Here is a 20058-nt window from a genome sequence, read left to right as displayed (position 1 = left end):
GTAAGTGAAATAAGCCAGTCACAAAAGGATACATTCCACTTATGTAAGATACCGAGAACAGTCAGACTCATTGAGACAGGAAATAGGATGGTGTCTGCCAGGGGCTGGGAAGAAGGAGGAATGCGGAATTACTGTTTAACCGAGACAGAGTTTCAGTTCTGTAAGATGATGAAAAGCATTCCAGAGATGGGTAGTGGTGGTGGCTGCACAACAATGGGAATCTACTTTATACCACTGAAGTGTACACTTAAAATGGTTAAGACAGTAAATTTTATGTTGTGAGTGTTTTACACAACTGTTTAAAAAGACAGTGAGGGAGAGGGAGCAGGCACATCCCCCAGCCTGGGGCACTAAATGAACCATAGCACTTGAACTGAGTTCCATCCACAGGAAGAAGAAAGCAGGAGAGTGAACTGAGAATTCAGAGTTGCACAGGTAACCAAGTTCAACATGAGCTGAGAACACAAACTTTCCCAAAAGGTTTCCTGCAGGATCAGCATCCTCTCTTACATTCCAAAGCTCTAAAACTGATACAACTTTAAAGGTAATTGCTGCTGCTACTGCTGCTAAGTCACTTCAGTCGTGTCCGACTCTGTGCAACCCCATAGAGGGCAGCCCACCAGTCTCCCCCATCCCCGGGATTCTCCAGGCAAGAACACTGGAGTGGGTTGCCATTTCCTTCTCCAATGCATGAAAGTGAAAAGTGAAAGTGAAGTTGCTCAGTCATGTCCGACTCTTAGCGACCCCATGGACTGCAGCCCTACCAGGCTCCTCCGTCCATGGGATTTTCCAGGCAAGGGTACTGGAGTGGGGTGCCATATCTGCTGACAAAACGGGATGGCAAGTGACTTCTTGATTATTAGATGAGAAAAGTAGGATTCTAGGGTACAAAGGGCTGATCACACACATACGTCAATTTCACTCCTTTCTGAAACCCAAATAAAAGAACGTTTAAGTGATATTTTAAAACATAACCCACAAAATCTGGAAACTGGACTGCAGGTGGATAAGCGCTAAAGACTAAGATGAGCTGACAAAGCCGAACCCTAGGCTTACAAGAGGGAAGACAAGATCCAATCTGATTTACACCCCAGAATTTCCAAAAGACTCTAGATAACTAGGACTGGATATGGAACAACTAACTGGTTCAAAATTGGAAAAGGCATATGACAAGCCTGTATATTGTCACCCTGTTTATTTAACTTACATGCAAAGTACATCACGAAAAATGCTGGACTGGATGAATCACAAGCTGGAATCAAGACTGCCAGGAGAAATATTAAGAACCTCAGATATGCAGATGATACCACTCTACTGGCAGAAAGTGAAAAGGAACTAAAGAGTCTCTTGATGAGGGTGAAAGAGGAGAGTAAATAAGCTGGCTTGAAACACAATATTCAAAAAACTAAGATCATGACACCAGGTCCCATCATTTCATGGTAAATAGAAGGTGAAAAAGTAGAAACAGTGACAGATTTTATTTTCTTGGGCTCCAAAATCACAGCAGATGTTGACTGCAGCCATGAAATTAAAAGATACTTGCTCCTCGGAAACCTAGACACATATTAAAAAGCAGAAACATTACTTTGCTAACAAAGGTCCATATAGTTAAAGCTATGGTTTTTCCAGTAGTCATGCACGGATATGAGAGTTGGACCATACAGAAGGCTGAGCACTGAAGATTTATGCTTTTCAAACGGTGGTGCTGGTGAAGACTCTTGAGAGTCCTTTGAACAGCAAGGAGATCAAACCTGTCAATCCTAAAGGAAATCAATCCTGAATATTCATTGAAAGGACTGATGCTAATACTCTAATACTTTGGCCAACTGATTTGAAGAGCTGACTCACTGAAAAAGACCCTAATGCTGGGAAAGATTGAAGGCAGGAGAAGAAGGGGGTGACAGAGGATGAGATGGTTAGATGACATCACCAACTCAATGGACATGAATTAGAGCAAACTCCAGGAGATAGTGGAGGACAGAGGAGCTTGGTGTGCTACAGTCCATGGGGTCACAAAGAGTTGGACACAACTTAGTGACTGAAAAACAACTCCAGCTTACTCTGAAATTGGGGTGAAAGGGAGTTAAAATGAAGAGGAAAAGTTGAAAATCTGTATAGGTAACACTCAGGGCCCAAGATTCCTTCTCCATTCCAAGAAGTCCCTCCCCACACTGTTGTTGCAGTCATTCAGTTGTGTCCTCCCACACTAGCGAACTACTGATTTATTCTCTAAAGCAGGGAAAAACAGAATGCAGGTCTGTGAGACAATGGGTTCAGTTAAAAATAGGGGTGCCACAATACACAGAGACTTAGAAATGTATGTGCCATGTACGTGTATCAGTCCAGAATTGGTCAGAAAATACAAACTATTCTAGGTATTTCAGGCAGGAAGGGATTTAACATAGGGAAATAGAGGGACAAAAATCACAGGAAGAGTTGTAAGAGCCAAGGTCAGAGGAACCACCACTCAAGTTCAGGAAATCAGAACACACAAACATCACAAGAAACTGCACAAATGACCCCAGCTCCCCCCATGACTGATGTCCCCATGAGTCCCAGAAGGACACACTCACATCTGCTATGTGCAATAGCAACAGTAGCTTCTTCTCTTTCACCTTCCAAATCTCTCTGGCAGAACCAGAATCAGAATCCTGCCATCAAGGATGGGGATCAAAACAAGGATAGGGTTGAGAACCAGGAGACAGTATATGAAATAGCTGGTATTCAATATCCAGATGCTGAGACCACCCTCATCCTCTTCTGCTCAGCTCCTTGAGTCTGGCAGACAGATCTTCAGTTTCCAGAGAAGCGATAACAAGTCTCCTAACCAGTGGTCACAGGAAAAAAATCAAGATATAACAACACAAGGTTCCCCAAAGAAATAGCCCAGCCAGAGGACCCTACAATAAAACTTACAGGCAATGGAATGAAGAATTCTCTTCTCTGAAAGAACCAACAATTTCCAGGTCCAAATACTAATAGTTGCAGTTTTCAAAGAGTTAAATTCTGTAAGTTTTAATTTGCTTTAAAAAGAATGAACCTGTAGAATATGACATTATGGTTGAGCTAAGATTATCAAGTTATTTGATCACCACAAATGTGAAAAAGTGAATCTACAAAAACCACAGTGCAGAGAGGATAAGTCACTGGGGTAACCAGCTGTACTTTTCCTGTCTAAACTCAAGAACTCTGGTTTTCAAAGTATGGCCTAGAGACCCTGTGATGTCCCAAGACCCTTCAAGGGACCTGGGAGGTCAAAACTATTTTCATAATGAACTTACTTGTCTTTTTTCACTCACATTCTTTCACGAGCATTTCTCAGAGTCTATATGTCATCTGATGACATCATCACTCTAACAGCTAATAGAATGGAAGTTGTTTTAAGTTTTTCTGTCTTAATTTCTAACATAGTAAATATCGATAGATAGAAAACACACAAAAGCTCTTTGAAGTCCTCAAAAATGTTTAAGAATAAAGGGTCCAAAAAGCTTGAGATTTCTTACTGTAAAACAACTTTTTAGTTAGTTGCCTTTGGAAGGGAACTTTTTTGTTTGTTTAAATAATTTTATTTATTTTTGGCTATGCAGGGTCTTCATGCAGGCTTTTCTCTAGTTGCAGCAAGCGAGGGCTACTCTCTAGTTGCAGCGTGCGGATTTCTCCCTCCAGTGGCTTCTCTTGTTGCGGAACACAGGCTCTAGAGCACTGGCTGAATAGTTGTGGCACACGGGCTTAGCTGTTCCACAGCATGTGGGATGTTCCTCAACCAGGGACCAATCCTGTGTATCCTACATCAGAAGGCAGATTCTTTACCACTGAGTCACCAGGAAAGCCCAGAAGGGAACTTTCGATACGTGAAACCAATTATATTTAAATTTTACACCTTCAAAGAGGAAAAAAAATGTGTAAGTTTCTAAATTTTGCTTTACTATCTTATATCTGTTTATCTGAAAGAAGGAGGGTCTTTCCACATAGATCCTAAATTATTTTTCCCCCTGGGAAACAAGTAAGCCCCATAATGGCAAGTCGTATTGCCCAGAAGGCAGCATACACAACACAACAGTAAAAAGAACCGTTTCTACAGGGATTCAGACAGATATTTGTATATCACTGATCACAGCAGCTTTATTCATGATCCTCAAAAGGTAGAAACTACCCAGATGTCCATCCACAGATGAATGGATACACAAAATGTGGTCTGTAAGAAATACAGAATATCATTCTAAGGAAGAAAATTCTGACACATATTGCAACATGGATGAACCTTGAAAACATACAAAGTGAAATAAACCAGACACAAAAGGACAAATACTCTGTGATCTCAGTTACCTGTGGTATCTAGAATGTGCAAATTTACAGAGACAGAAAATAGAACAGTGGTTACCATTGTCTACCAGACAGAAAATAGTGGTTACCAGAGGCTGGAGGTAGTGGGGGATGGAAAGTTATTGCTTCATGGGTACGGAGTCTCAGTTTGGGTTGATAAAGAAGTTCTAGAAATGGATGGTGATAATGGTTGCACGGAAATGTGAATGTACTTACAGCACTGAATTGTAGAATTAACATGGTTAAAGTGGTATAAATAAAGAACAAAAAGAGATTCTAGAGCCAGGTAACGTGGATTCAAAACTCAGGTCTACCACTTAATATTTTGTGTGACTTTTGTGCTTCAGTTTCCTCATCTGCAAAATGATAACACACAGCATAAGGTTGTTTTGAGGATTGCATGAGTTAACGTATGAATAAGCACATGCCTAGAATGCTCCCAGGCACCTAGTAAACGCCCTGTCACTGACTCTCAAACTTTGGCATGCCTCAGAGTCACCTGGAAAGCCTATTCAAATCAGGCTTGCTAGACCCCCAATCCCCTGAGTGTCTGTTCCAGTGGTCTGGGAAGGGACCCAAGAATTGGCATGTCCACAGGTTCCCAGGACTTGCTGGTGCTGCCCATCCAGGAAGCACACATTGAGAACCACTGCTCTGTACAAATATCAGCTGTCATTATTATTATTAGCAATGTCTGAGGTAGTACCAGGCAAATCCACAAATACTGGGAGAAGGAAGGAAAGACAGAAGTATAGTTCCTCCTCTACTTACAGAATACTTCCCTTCTGGCCACCATATGTGTGGGGGGGGCATGGGAAGAGGGTGTTTCTCCCACAGGAAGCAATTCTCCATCTCTCCATAGGCACCAAGGGCCCCACAATTTAACTCAATTAAGGAGCCTGGCGGGCTGCAGTCGTGGGGTTGCAGAGAGTCAGACACGACTGAGTGACTAACACACACTGACACTATTTACCTGGTGTTACCATCACAGTCCGCACATTAAAGACTCAGCCCCACAAGACTGCTTCCCCCTGCCCCTTAAACACCAGTGGGAAGGCTGGGTTATTACCTGTGCTTCTGAAGAATGGCCTATAAACAGTATCCCAGGAAGCCCTGCTGCTGCTGCTGCTAAGTCACTTCAGTCGTGTCCGACTCTGTGTGACCCCAGACAGCAGCCCACCAGGCTTCCCCTTCCCTGGGATTCTCCAGGCAAGAACGCTGGAGTGGGTTGCCATTTCCATCTCCAATGCATGAAAGTGAAAGTGAAGTCGCTCAGTCGTGTCTGACTCTTAGCGACCCCATGGACTGCAGCCTACCAGGCTCCTCCGTCCTTCTCAGGTTCAATTAATTTGCTAGAGCGTTCCATAGAACTCAGGAAAACAATTTACTTACAGGATTATCAGTTTATTTCAAAGGATGTTAAAGGATATCAATGAGCAACCAGAAGAAGTGGTGGGCAGGGCAGGGCAGCGGGAAAGGAGTGTGGGGTTCTGTGACCCTCAGCACCCTCCAGCCCCAGAGTTCAGGGATTTTTGTTGCTGCTGTCTTCATCAGACAGGTGAGAATGACTAAACCACTGGCCACTGTGGATTACGTCAATCTCCAGTTCCTCTCCCCTCCCAGGAGGTAAGAACTTCCCAGGTGGCTCAATAGAAAGAATCCACCTGCCGGTGCAGGAGACGCAGGTTCAATCCCTGGGTGGGGAAGTTCCCTGGAGAAGGAAACAGCAACCCACTCCAGTATTCCTGCCTTAAAATCCCACAGACAGAGGAGCCTGGCAGGCTACAGTCCACAGGGTTGCAAAGAGTTGGACCTATCTGAGTGACTGAACAACAACACAGGAGATAGGAGGGGCTGAAAGTTCCAACCTTCTAATCACTAGGTTGGTTTCCCTGGCAACCAAGGGCTTCCCAAAAGCCTCTAATATAAACTCAGGTGTGGCTGAAAGGAGATTGTTAAGAATAATGAAAGACACCTTCATGGCTCTTATCATTTCGGAAATTCCAAGAGTTTTAGGAGCTCTGTGCCAGGAATAGGAACAAAAACCAAATATACATTTCTTACTGTAAATCACAGAAGAATTTACTGAGCCCCTAATATGAAATTTTCCTACAAAGAGATGATCTCAAAGCCTTTCCCGGTGGATATCTACACGAGCAACTACCAAATTGAGGCTCCCAGAGATTTGCAAAGACTCCCAAGGAAGGCAGAGAAGCAACATCACTCTCAACATCACTGAGATCTCAGAGCTTTGGAGAATGGGGGAAGAGCTCCTGTTTACAAAATAGTGCTGACATTGGAAGGGAAGAAGAGGTGAGGGGGACGTGGCTTATGCTGGTCTCACAGCCATTTTGGGGGTGTGTGCCCCTGCTCACCACAGCAAGTGGCCTGACAGTCCTAGCCTCATTGATGCACTGGGATCTCTCGATTTTCAGAGGCTACTGGTCTCAGCAAACCTGCAGGGAGCCTACTTAGCCTCCCAGGCACAAACACAAGCCTGGAAGAGTCCAAGTGTTTCAGCCCTGGGACACCCTTGACCGACCAGCCACAGGAGCCAAGGGATAAACACTCTCTTCTTCCGGGTCCCGGGGTGGCAATGCTGAGGGGCACTGATAGTTCGCCAGAGTCCTGGTGAGGAGCACTGACCCAGTAACTCACCTTCGTTTGGCATTCCTTCCTTCCCTTTGTCCCTATTTCTTTGGACGTTCTTCCTCTTCTGTTCCCTGGGATACCTTTCCAAAATAAAAGGCCTGGGCCAAAGCCCTTGTCTCAGTCTTCAACTGACCCCAGCAGAGACAGGACATAAGCCCAGGTCCCCGCACTTACACAGCTGGGGCGGGAGCATAATGAGCAGCCAGCCCTGTGGCCCTGCTCCTCTCCCACCTAGTGCTGGGTACAAGGCTCTGCACCTGGTAGGTGCTTTAACGGAGAAGGCAGTGGCACCCCACTCCAGGACTCTTGCCTGGAAAACCCCATGGACGAGGAGCCTGGTAGGCTACAGTCCACGGGGTCGCTAAGAGTCGGACACAACTGAGCGACTTCTCGCTTTCCTGCATTGGAGGAGGAAATGGCAACCCACTCCAGTGTTCTTGCCTGGAGAATCCCAGGGACAGGGGAGCCTGGTGGGCTGCTGTCTATGGGGTCGCACAGAGTCAGACACGACTGAAGCGACTTAGCAGCAGCAGCAGATGCTTTAAAACTACCAGTTAAGTGGGTAAAAAGAAATAAAATGATGGCAAACTATATAAGATAGACTCTAACTGCCGTGTTGTACAACACAGACCCTAAGTAACGTAAGCTTCCGAGGAAAGGATGAAGTCTAAAGCAGAAAGAAAGGGCTGAGAAAGAGCTTTGAAAGATTATCAAGAGAGGAAGGTGGTCCTGGAAAAGGAAGAAAAGTCTCCACAGGTTGAAGACCCAGAGTCTGGACTCCTCAGAGCTGGCAACACAGAAAGCGGGGAGAGATGGGACAAGGTATATTCAGATGAAGGTCGGACTCCGTAACTAAAGAGGAGAGAGAAGATTTTACATGGCAGTTCATGAAGGTTGTGAGCAGAAGTATGAACCAATTTCCCCCACTTAACTATGTCAAACTTTCTACAAAACCCTTGACAACCAAACACTTGGGCTTATAACTTCTTATCTCTTTCTTTTCTTCCTATGAAACTGAAATGTTAGTAGCTTTTAGTCATGTTTGATTCTTTGCAACCCTATGGACTGTATGTAGCCCACCAGGCTCCTCTGTCCATGGAATTCTCCAGGCAAGAATATTGAAGTGGGTTGCCATTCCCTTCGCCAAGGGATCTTCCTGACCCAGGGATTAAGCCCAGAGCCCCTGCATTGCAGGCAGATTCTTTACTATGTGAACCACCAAGGAAGCCCCGTTTCTTCCTATAGCAATTACTAATTGGCCAGGCACACATATTTATTTAATCCACAAGCCCCATGAGGTAGGATCTATTATTGTCTTCATTTTGCAGACTGGAGAAACTGGGCCACACAGAAGTTATAAAGCTGGGTAACAGCTAGAATTCAAACCTTGCCAGTCTAGCTCTTTCTTTCACATCTATCCCCCACAACAAAGTCCCACTGTCTACATGAGAATCCTACAAGATTCCTTTCCCAGTGTTTCTCATGTGGTGTATCCTTACCATTTTCATAACCCATAACCACAGATAATTTTGTATGTTTCCTAGACATTCATTGAGTTCCTGGTACATATACCAGATGCTGGGCCAGCAGCTGGGAACACAAAGCTGAAGCTGAAACTCCCCCTTTCCCAGGAAGGTCCCATTACAGATCCTGCAAGATGAACCAAGTCCTAGAGAGGTGAACCTTACTGGTCATGGTAAGACAGTGGACCAAATTAGTAGGTGAAAAGACAAATTCTCACTCATGCCAAAATAACTGATACTGGGCATCTGCTCTGTGCAAATCCCTAGCAGGTGGGAAGAAAGGAAGGAGACAGACACTGAAATGAGTTGTCACGCTGTCCCACTTCACACCCACAAAGGAGAAGAATAGTAAAAGTGGTCACACCACACCTTAGACATGCGAGACGCAAAATAAAATTATCAGTTCAGTCTTCCTCTAACACCCCTTTAAATCATGTTACTCACAGGACCTTTCCATAACTGACCACATGAAATTCAAGATCCTGTTCTTGGCATTCAAGGCCCCCATCTTCTATTCTACTTGGTTCTGACCTCACTGCTGATCAAATCAGTCTTTTTCTTCCAAATACATTACTAGCAAATAAAAAGAAAATATTCACACTTTTTGTGTTTACACATATAATTTATGTGGCCTAGAATGTTGTTCTATTTATTTCTAACCATCCTTATTTATGACCATTTTCAAAAGTATCCAATGCAAGGATGGCTATTGTTTCCACTCAGATGATTTTGGTCCTTTCTCTACCACAGTCCTACTGCACTGGTGGATTAAAGTCTCTGCTATTTGGCACCAATGAATTTTGCTCTGTATGGTTCTTATAGCCATGAATGTAACAGCTGGCACATAGTAGGTGCTCTAGAACCCTTATGAGATTCATGATGAAGTGTTAAATAAGTACCATAGGGAAAGATCTCGAATTGTCATGCACTGTACTTTAATATAACTTGTTATAAAATCTTCTTTCTCTTCCTCCCTTGAAACATAAAGAAATATACTGATTCATCAGCCTTGTAAATAAGCCGAGTCTTCCCCAAGGAACTACTGTGACATGAATGAAATCAGTTTACAACTGGACAAGATACTTCTAGAACAGTGGTGGCACACGCTAAGCTGAGCACCGAAGAATTGATGCTTTTGAACTGTGGTGTTGGAGAAGGCTCTTGAGAGTCCCTTGGACTGCAAGGAGATCCAACCAGTCCATTCTGAAGGAGATCTGCCCTGGGATTTCTTTGGAGGGAATGAGGCTGAAGCTGAAACTCCAGTACTTTGGCCACCTCATGTGAAGAGTTGACTCATTGGAAAAGACTTTGATGCTGGGAGGGATCGGGGGCAGGAGGAGAAGGGGACGACAGAGGATGAGATGGCTGGATGGCATCAGTGACTCTATGGACGTGAGTCTGAGTGAACTCCGGGTGTTGGTGATGGACAGGGAGGCCTGCGTGCTTCGATTCATGGGGTCGCAGAGAGTCGGACACAACTGAGCGACTGAACTGAACTGAACTGAAGCTTCCAATAACTATTTGTGAAAGTGAGTAAAATAATCAGCTTTTTTTCTTCACTCCTACCATACACTATAAAACATGGCAAAGACTTTCAATAAGAAAGTTTGCAAGAAGAATCTGAAGAGTAACCCAGGTTAAACAAAGAGAAAGCAATTTCTTACATGATGTATTATCCTATAAGACTTGGGCTACTTTCCCCATGGCATTCACAATCTTCGAATGCTTAAGTTAATTAGGGTCATTCCTCTCCACCTTTAGAAGCTATTAGTGGAAACCTGCTCAACACTAGACACAAAATCTGGACATGACGTTTTCAGATACTTTGTGGATACAATGACACTGCTGACAGACACATTAAGTTGTGATTACAAGCCGCTAAGTAATAAATATACCCATTTCACTTCACACTGCACACCTTTTTAAAAGATAAGAAAGTAATGAGCAAATAAATGAGACTTTTATCTCCCAAACGATCTGTTATTAGCATAAAAGAAAAATAGCACAGAAAGGATAAATTCTGCAACTCCACTGTGTACAAAACAAAAAAGCTTTGGAAATCAGCTGAAAGCAACTCACAAGATAATAAGGATACTTTGGAACATGTGGCACTTATCTGGCTTTTTTTTTTTTTTTTTCTTCCAACAAAACATAATATGAATAAACTGTGTTAGACTATTGTTGTGAAACCTGCCTCGGTGCCTCCAATCCAGAAACCTCCCTTTTGCATTGAGATCTGCCGAGTGACACATGAGCTCTAAAGTGGGTGGATAAAAATAACCTGGTCCTCAAAAAGACATGATAAACGCCAGACAGCTGAGTCACTTTGAAGCCCATTTTGACTCCCGAAAAGGACAATTCACCCTCCTTTTTCCTTCTCACACATACACATACAACCTGGTGAAAAACACACCAACAGCGCCGGGTGAAAGGCGGTGGTGCGTCTCGACTTCCCCCGCCAGTCTCTGAGGTCACGACTAGCGATTGAACTTTTAATCATTTATAGTGGTGCATTTCAGTTAAAGCGACTCGTTTAGGAGGGAAAGGGAAAGGATTCAGGAAACCGTTAACAATCCAACAGACCCTCTATTTCTGCTGCCCTAGTGGAAGCACCCGACGATTTCTTCCGATGTTCTGACGGAAAGAAAAGGAGTGGGGAGTGATGTAAAGCGGATAGAGAAAAGCTCAGAGAGGAAAGCAGAACTGTCCAGGAGTGGGAATCCCTGGGCAAAACAAATGGTCCCAGAAAGAGAAGGGCTGCGTACATCCGGAGTGAATCAACCTCGTCCGCCCACCCGCCCTCCGTGCTCCCCCCAAAGAGGACGCAAACCATCTGCAACGCTTCGACTCGGTCTATCTTTCAAACGGTGGCGGGGCTTTGGAACCGCTGCTAGGAATTGGGGTCCTGGCAGCCTAAGAAGGCTGGCGGAGCAAATGACCCCGGCCGTCCCGGGCTTCAGCGGCAGCAGCCCTGGGGAACCCGGCGCCGCCGGGCACCCAGTAGGCACTCCTTAAGTGTTTGTCGACCTGCCGTGCCCCTGAGGCAACTCTGAGGCCCGGAGGAGCCGGTCCCCGGCTGCCACCGCGCATCTTCTCCCCCGGCCCGCGCTTCACGTGCGGCCGAGCTGGGCGACTCGCGACCGCCGCAGGCCGCGGGCACCGCAACCTCCCCCGAGACGCCGTCCTGCCGCCGAGTCTCACTCACCGGGGAGTCGTAGGAGAAGGCGCACTCGTTCTTGTAGACCCTGTCCCCGGACCGGGGCACGCGGATGGTGGGCATGTGGGGCACTAGCAGCTCGCCGATGTCTCCTGCAGCCATCTTCCTGCTGCCGCTGCCGCCCGGCATGCCGAACAGGGCGCCCCGGCGCTGCATGGCCGCGGCGCGCACTCGAGCCGAGCCGAGCGGAGCGCTGGGTCTGCCCACCTCGGCGGCGGCGGCGGCGGCGGCGGCGGCGGGCTGCGCGGGCTACTGGAGCCGAGCCGGGACGGGCGGGGAGAGCCGGCCGCCGGGCGGGAGCGGGCACCCCGGGCCTGGGCTGGCGGGCGGGCTGGCTGGTGAAGGGGACGCTGCTATTTTTAATCCAATGGCGAATCGCCGGCCCAGCTGCAGCGTCAGGCGGGGCGCTCGGGAGCACCCGCCGCAGCGCGCAGGGAGGGGGCACTGGAGAGGGGCCTGGGGCCCTGGCCTGGCTTAGCGGCCGAGGCGGAGGGCGAGTCCTTGGGGCGCAGGCTCCGGAGCCGGCTGCGGTGGAGCACCACCGCCGTGTTTTCTATCATAAATCGCTAGTCTGCGAAGGGGAAACTCCGAGGCAGCCAACAAAGGGCAGGATTTGAGATTTTTAAAACCGCTAGCTTTTAAACAACCAGGATAACAGCGGGAACGTACCCTGATTGGATAGGGGTGGGACTCCAGAACTTAAAGTGGGGCCCAAATCTAAATTTGTTTTTGGCACTTCGATGTTAATCTAAGACTTGTTCCTCACGTTTTTAAGATCTAAAGCTCTTTGAAAGAGAATAGAGTAAGATTGCTGCTGCTGCTGCTACTGCTAAGTCGCTTCAGTCGTGTCCGACTCTGTGCCGACCCCATAGACGGCAGCCCACCAGGCTCCCCCGTCCCTGGGATTCTCCAGGCAAGAACCCTGGAGTGGGTTGCCATTTCCTTCTCCAATGCATGAAAGAGAAAAGTGAAAGTGAAGTCGTTCAGTCGTGTCCGACTCTTAGCGACCCCATGGACTGCAGCCTACCAGGCTCCTCCGTCCATGGGTTTTCCAGGCAAGAGTACTGGAGTGGGGTGCCATTGCCTTCTCCGAGAGTAAGATTAAGTAAGGATAAATGTATATTTTTCCAGTAATACTGATTTTGCTTCCGAATGGGGGAGAGTATCAGGATTATTTGGGGGAAGGTGTATTTTTCTCTATCTTTGGAAAGTCTTCTCTGCATGAACCATTTCAGTTGACTGATTTGGGATCTTACTGCATACATACTTCTTCCCTGCCTTTGCATGTCCAGTTCCTTAAATAATAAATGGGATAGGTTGGGGTGGGAGGTGATATAATAATCTGCAAAAACAGAATATGTGTCACAGCATACTCTTATTTTCTTAAAAAAAAAAAAAGAAATTCAGAACATGAGGTCAGTTCCACTGAGCTTCCCTAACTACATCTAATCTAAGGAGCAGGATACCAGTGACACCTAACAGTTAATGAAACAGAAAAAGTGACTCAATACACTGATTTTTATGCAAATCAAGACTACAATGAGGTACCACTTCACAGAGGGTCAGAACGACCATCATTAAAAAGTCTACAAACACAAATGCTGGAGAGGGTGTGGAGAAGGGAACTCTCCTACACTGTTGGTGGGAATATAAGTTGGCAGAGCCACTGTAGAAAACAGTATGGAGATTCCTCAGAAAACTAAAAATAGAAATTACCATATGATCCAGCAATCCCACCCCTGGGCAGATACTCAGATAAAACTATAATTCAAAAAGGTACACGCACCCTTGTGTTCATAGCAGCACTATTCACAATAGCCAAGACATGGAAACAACCCAAGTGTCTGTCAACAGATGAATGGATAAAGATGTGATGCATATGTACATTGAAATACTACTCAGCCATGAAAAAGAACAAAATAATGCCAAAGTAAGTCAGAAAGAGAAAGACAAATACCATATAATATCACTTATGTGTAGAATCTAAAATATGGCACAAATGAATCTACAAAACAGAAACAGACTTACAGATATAGAGAACAGACTTGCAGCTGCCAAGGGCAGGAGGAGAGAGAGAAAAGACTGGGAATTTGGGGTTGGTAGATACAAACTCTTATGTTTAGAATGGATAAACAACAAGGTCCTAATGTATAGCACAGGGAACTATAGCCAATCTCCTGTGATAAACCATAATGGGAAAGAATATTAAAAAAAAAAAAAGAATGTATGTATGTGTATAACTGAGTCACTTTGCTGTACAACAGAAATCGGCACAACATAGTAAATCAACCGTACTTCAGTTAAAAAACAAAAAACAAACATGCTGATTCCTATAAGCCTTTCCCAGGTCAAACAGTACTTAAATTCTTTTTCTTTTTTCTTCCATTATTTCTGTCACTCTCTCTGATTCTTCAGATGTGCTGGCTCTGCTAGGGAGAAATGATGGTACCTGGAATTTGACATGCGTTACCTGGAATAGATGGATGAGCTCTTTCTGCACTTCTAAATTTCCATACCTCAAGCAAGGCTCTAACACACCATACATCTATGTAACTCACAACTTTCTAACTCAATCTAATGGAAATGGAGAAGAGGAGACAAAAGCAAAAAAGTAAACACTATTGCTACCCTCCTCCTTGGGAAGATACTCTCAAGGAATTTTTGCTTTTTATTATCCTCACCCACTTATCACTTTCTGTAGTATCTGTGCCTGTTTCAGGTTCAAGGATGAAGCTTGCTTGTCTAATTTCAGAGAAAAACTTGACTCAGGAACCTTCAAAATATTTTAAGTATTTTTAAGTTGAATGCAAATTAAATCAAGACACCATTTTTCACCCTTCACATTAATACAGATATGCTGAGTTGGCCCAGGTTTGGGAAATAGGCCCTCATATACTTTGTCGATAGACTGAAAGCATTCAATCTCTTTGAAGGCAAATTTAATACTAAGTATGATTTTATATGCCTATACAATTTTCCCCAGCAATTCTTCATCTAGACATTTAAGCTACAGATAAGTTTACACTATATAAGGATATTTGTTGGAGCATTGCTATAGTAACAAAAAACTAAGAAGAGCCTAAAACTCCATCTATAGGAAGTGATTAAAACACAGTACCGCTGGAAGAATAAAGCACCCTGTATGTGCTGATGTGGAATAATCTCCAAACCATATTACTAGATTAAAAGAGCCGAGTGAGAATTAATGTGTAAAAGCAAGACCATGCGTTCAATGCCTACTGCACATCCTATATACCGTGGGCCTTCCTTGTAAGTGTCAGTAACTGTGCTAAATATTTTTAATGTTGCCCCTAGATAGCTATAGATTTAGATATCAATATTCTATTAGTAAATTTATGCAACATTGTAGATAGATAGGTTCTTGTTTGGCCTTTGGAAGCCTCTGGAAGAATATAAAAGAAATTAATGTCAACTGTGCTCTGTGGAGAGAAACACAATGCCTAGGTTTAAAGAGGCACTTACTACTACTCTTTATCTTTCTGTACCACTAACAATTTTTATCATGTGGAAGTATTGCTCTAAAAAGTAATTAAAACTCAATTGTGAAAACAATCTAAGTTCGGTAACAAGTAATATTAGTAGAAGTTGAGGACAATTACTGCACCACTATAAAAATACATCCCAAATTTTTTCATGCAGTGAAACACTTTGAAAATGACAATGTTTGTACAGCCCACTAAAGTAATTGGTCAATTACTTCAATTCATGAAGCCTGGAGCTACTAGTCTGGGGGCCCCAGTGACCCCAAGCCCCACCCATGCACTCTCAAGGATCAAAGAGATCTTATCAAACCTGAATGCCATCTCTGTATATCAAAATGTCAACGGCACACCGGATGGAAAGTTTTAATCAAAACAAGGGAAAATGATACCATCTAAATATGGACGAATGATTAAATTGGGTATATCTATTCAAAAATGTTTATATAAATCTTAAAAATGATTTTTATAAAAATGACTGTTTTAATCCATTTGTAATATGTTCAGTTCAGTTCAGTTCAGTCGCTCAGTCGTGTCCGACTCTCTGCAACCCCATGAATTGCAGCACGCCAGGCCTCCCTATTCATCACCATCTCCTGGAGTTCACTCAGACCCACGTCCATCGAGTCCGTGATGCCATCCAGCCATCTCATCCTCTGTCGTCCCCTTCTCCTTCTGCCCCCAAACCCTCCCAGCATCAGAGTCTTTTCCAATGAGTCAACTCTTCTCATGAGGTGGCCAAAGTACTGGAGTTTCAGCTTTAGCATCATTCCTTCCAAAGAAATCCCAGGGCTGATCTCCTTCAGAATGGACTCGTTGGATCTCCTTGCAGTCCAAGGGACTCTCAAGAGTCTTCTCCAACACCACAGTTCAAAAGCATCAATTCTTCGGCGCTCAGAGCTTAATCTATTTACAATAATTATACAATATTATTGTAAGATTTTAATTAAAAATAAACATGCATTTTTGACAAAACTGGAAAGACATGTAAAATTTAAATAGTTACATTTAGGATTTGGTTATAAGATTTTGTTTCTACTTTTAAAATGTCTACAATGATGCTACATTTGTTTTATAAAAATTTATCAAGGCAAAAAAGCTGAGATAATGTCTTAATTGTGCCATTGTAGGAAAAATTCTAGTTCTGTTACTGGAACTTTTAAACTCAATTTTGCAAATTCTACACGTGCATTTATAACTACACTGTTTCACTGTTGGGTCAGTTTCCACCCGCCGATCTTGATCAAAGAGCAGAAATAAAGTGGTGATGGGTACACAATTTTAACTTCCAACATAAATTTAAAGGCTTATCAAAGAGATTTCAGAGGACTAAGATGAACTGACTTTCGTCACATTAAGGTGGTTAGACCATCAAGTCACTCTACAGCTCAAAAGCCTCCTCCCATGATGTTTGGTGGAGCCCAGACTCCCCTGGCCTAACGTTCAGGGACCTCTCCCAACTAGCACTCCTTCTTTTCAGACTTTACTCCCACTCCTACACTTCTGGTGAACACAATTTACTGTCCCCCAAGGATAAATGTACTTGTCTCCTAGCCTCGGTTGAAAGCTCTCTCCTCTCATTTCTATTTTTTCAATCCTTTCAAGACTTTTTCCATGAAACCTTTTCTGAATGCTCCAACCCTCAGGGATCAATCTTTGAAAAATGACAGTCCCCAAGAGAAAAATCTTTTAAAAGAAGTTATATTTCTTAGCATCCTTGCACATCGTGGAAGCTCAGTGTTTACGGAATATTGCCCACCGAGAATGGTCTGCTTATTTTAGACACTCAATAAGTACCTACCAAATGAATGACTCACATCTGTGACATTGTAATAGATATGTTTTGCAGTCAGCTTTGTTCCTTTTAGGTAAAGTACACTGCTGCATAAATGTTCCCAGGACTGACAGAGGTTACATTAAAACATGACATGAGTATTAGTTACTGAGACTAATGTCAAAACGGGGAATTAGGAAAATCTACAGAGAAAAAGATGTCTTAATTATTTCAATTAATGGAAAAGCCCTTGACCTCAGATGTCCTCTAATTATGTGCCGTGATCTGTTAAAGCCATATATGGTGACAGCTTGTTGTGGAGACATCCATAAAATTTTCTATCCTGCAGAGAGCCCCTGCAAGAAGCGCTGGTTATTATACAGAACACTAGGTCACTGGTTAAGAAATGTAACGCATTTTCTGCTTGAAGCAATTCTATATAACAATCAAAAGTCATATGGTTTAAGAATATTCATTGACATGGAAAAATGACTCCTGTAATGCAAACAGCAAGAAGAGACTGTCAATGAGCATATACACTATCACTCTGTCTAAATACATACACACACATATATCACATTCAGTTCAGTTCAGTCGCTCAGTCATGTCCGACTCTTTGCGACCGCATGAATTGCAGCATGCCAGGCCTCCCTGTCCATCATCAACTCCCGGAGTTCACCCAAACTCATGTCCATTGAGTCGATGATGCCATCCAGCCATCTCATCCTCTGTTGTCCCCTTCTCCTCCTGCCCCCAATCCCTCCCAGCATCAGGGTCTTTTCCAATGAGTCAACTCTTCGCGTGAGGTGTCCAAAGTATTGGAGTTTCAGCTTTAGCATCAGTCCTTTCAAAGAACACATAGGACTGATCTTCTTTAGGATGGACTGGTTGGATCTCCTTGCACTCCAAGGGACTCTCAAGAGTCTTCTCCAACACCACAGTTCAAAACCACTGGACCACTGGGGCAAGTCCTGGTTTATATATATATATATATATATATATATATATATTTTTTTTTTTTTTTTAATCTGTTCACAGCAGGTTTGTCTACACCTGAGTGGACAAAAGCATCAATTCTTCGGTGCTCAGCTTTCTTCACAGTCCAACCCTCACATCCATACATGGCCACTGGAAAAACCATAGCCTTGACTAGACGGACAATATTAGGTTGGAATAAGCTGTCTGTTAGTGGTGTTTATCTCTGGCTGAAAAAATTATTTTTGTTTCTTTTTTCTTTGTCCTTTTCCATGTTATCTAAATGTTTTCAATTAAGTCTCCATTTCCTTTTGTAAATAAGAGGTTTTTTTTTTTACATTAAATAAGAGGTTAACTTTTTACATTACCATTGATTATGTCAGTTTTCTCTTCCACTTGCCTTCTTTCTTACTTGCTGGTCCCCTTTAGTTTCCATATAAGACTCAGCAAGTTTCTGGTGTTAAGTTTATAGATAATCTGCCTAAATAGAATGGAGGTTCAGTTTGGAATGAGCAAGCTCCTTGACAAGCTCTTAACATCAAGATAAGGTAAACTGTTATTCTGCTTAAGAGGAAATCTGAGATCTCTATTCATCTTTTGGGGTTTCGTGATGTGTAATACCACAGTCCTTCCAGGAGACTGAATCATAAGTTGCTCACAGAAGTAGACAAGGTGCCTTTCTGGCCAATCTGACACCATCCCTACTCACACCCACCACCATTTCCATGCACACACTGAAAGATGTAGCCATCACTCAGGTGTGACAAACCTGATGTGAACAGAGTTTAAAAAAAAAAAAAGAAAGAAATATATATATATATAAAAACCAGGACTTGCCCCAGTGGTCCAGTGGTTAAAACTCTGCACTTCCACTGCAGGGGCACAGGTTCAATCTCTGGTCAGGGAACTAAGATTCCCCACATACCATGCCCCCCCCCAAAAAAATTAACCATAGAGCCACAGGCTGCTCTTCTGATTTCCTAATAAGGGACAAAGGAAGTTACCTAAACATGGTACCGATTGGCCCCCAAATCAAAGAAATGTAGCAAACATAGTGCCACATTCTTAGTGGTAGGGAGCTTGAGATAAAGAACTTGACCTTCACCTTTCTTTATTATTAAACTTCCCTCTGGATTTCGGTGGGATGGCAAATCCCTGTATTTCTCAGGATCTCTCTCTCACCCTCTGTCGCAGGGCACTTTCTCTCTCCGGGTCCTGTCTGCACACTGTCATCACCGTAGGACTAGCACAATGTCCTATAGATGTTGAAGGTCAAGATCAGGAGTTGGCAAACTGCAGTTGGCAAATCCAGCCTGCAGTTTGCTTTCGTAAATAAAGTCCTACTGGAAGCCCAGACATACTCATCCACTTACATACTGTCTGTGGCCACTCTGGCACTCTAACAGGAAAGTGGAGTGGATGCAACCAAAACCACACTTACTGATGCCAAAAGTATTTACCATCTGGCCCTTTACAGAAAACATTTGCCAACCCCTAATCAAGATCCCTACAGGCCATGTGTTATGATTCAGAATCAGAACTGACACAACCCTAAACAAGAGAGCTATGCTGTGCTACTTATTCTTCAAGTGATGGCAAACCTGTTTATCTGAATGGAGAAAATGCTTTCAACCACATCAGTAGCTGCAAAATGAATGCCACGAGATGTATTCATTTGCTTCATAAGGAGATCATCCGTGGGACCTCAACCAAATTGAAATCACCGCCTTGTTCACTTTACCACAGTCCACTATCAGTCTTCACTCTAATTAGAAAAATGACAGAAAATGATGGGGAGGGTGACAGAAATCACCAAGTCTATGTCTTCCTGATCTTTGATATTGGCATAAATTTCTGCAGCTCCACTCAAAGTGTAGCTTTAATTCACATTTATAATTTTTTTAGGGAACGGAAACACCAGTGGCATCTTCTTGGTCCTTCTGAAACAGAGCAAGACGCTATAGTCCTTGCTCCCCGCCCCTGCCCCCACCAAGTCCTCTTCCTGCCTTTTGTCTATGGAAAAACTTTAGCCAAAGAATGTTTCATCAGAGAAGTGAGAAAATGTAGAAACAAAGGAAAACAGTCAAAGGAAAC

The 20058-nt window shown here is 43.7% G+C and overlaps 1 protein-coding gene across 1 annotated transcript in view; it reads right to left on the bottom strand.

Annotated features, from left to right (window-relative positions):
- The window catches only part of USP13 (ubiquitin specific peptidase 13), a 131874-nt gene extending 119943 nt beyond the window's left edge, over window positions 1-11931 (bottom strand). Inside the window, exon 1 of the mRNA XM_040251429.1 lies at window positions 11704-11931. Within this exon, the coding sequence (XP_040107363.1) occupies window positions 11704-11871 (168 nt within the window). The 5' untranslated portion in view covers window positions 11872-11931. The remainder of the gene's footprint in view (window positions 1-11703) is intronic.
- Window positions 11932-20058: the final 8127 nt, after the last annotated feature.

Source organism: Oryx dammah, unplaced genomic scaffold (assembly GCF_014754425.2).
Source record: "Oryx dammah isolate SB20612 unplaced genomic scaffold, SCBI_Odam_1.1 HiC_scaffold_2, whole genome shotgun sequence".
Classification (NCBI taxonomy): domain Eukaryota; kingdom Metazoa; phylum Chordata; class Mammalia; order Artiodactyla; family Bovidae; genus Oryx; species Oryx dammah.
This window is presented reverse-complemented; position numbering and strand designations above follow the sequence as displayed.